A 753-nucleotide genomic window follows, 5' to 3' on the forward strand; every position below is an offset into this window, starting at 1 on the left:
ATGTCAGCATCCACCAGTATGAGTTCATTTGATCTTAATATTAATAATGAGGAAATCATTAATAATTCAACTGAAAGACCTATTGGTGTGAAAAAAGCAAAGACAAAACAATTAGGTGATGATCAATTTAACAAACTAATGGAACAAAGTAAAAAACTCGTTCAAGTTATTGAAAAGAGTAACACAGATAGAAATGAACGTCATAAAAGAAAGACTGAAGATAAAATTTTATTCACGGATTTGGATTCTATATCCGATCCAGAGTTTCGCCAGTACATTCAAAGCGAAAAAAGAAGAATTTACAGAGAAAGAGCACGAACATCTGAAGTTGGAGAACAAGGAGAAGGATCTCAATATCAGGGATCACAATATCGAGCATCTCAATATCAAGGACAAAGTGCTTAAGATGAAGGGCAACGATCTCAAGATCAAGGTAAAAGATCTGAAAATGACTCACAAGATTATAGTCCATACTTTGACAATCTTGGCGGAACAGGGAATAATTTTCCACATTATTGAATTGTTGTCTTTGTATCTCATAAGGTTCATTTCTATGTTATTGCTTTCCGTTTGATTTTGGCGTGTTTAATTTTAATTTTTTAATGTATGTTTAAGTTTGTAACATTTTTATTGTGTAACATTAACTATGATTTAAGTTTATAATGTTTTATTGTATAATTTTGAGTATATTTCGTATGCATTACTATGATTAATATTAAAAAAAAATTGTAATGTGATTGTGAATATTGAGAA

General features: G+C 29.9%; 1 protein-coding gene across 1 annotated transcript; it reads left to right on the forward strand.

Moving 5' to 3' along the window:
• Nucleotides 1-405, forward strand: LOC133805628 (uncharacterized). Its single transcript, XM_062243801.1, has one exon. It carries the CDS (start codon nt 1-3, stop codon nt 403-405), a length of 405 nt encoding a protein of 134 aa, XP_062099785.1.
• Nucleotides 406-753: the final 348 nt, after the last annotated feature.

Source organism: Humulus lupulus, chromosome X (genome assembly GCF_963169125.1).
Source record: "Humulus lupulus chromosome X, drHumLupu1.1, whole genome shotgun sequence".
NCBI lineage: Eukaryota > Viridiplantae > Streptophyta > Magnoliopsida > Rosales > Cannabaceae > Humulus > Humulus lupulus.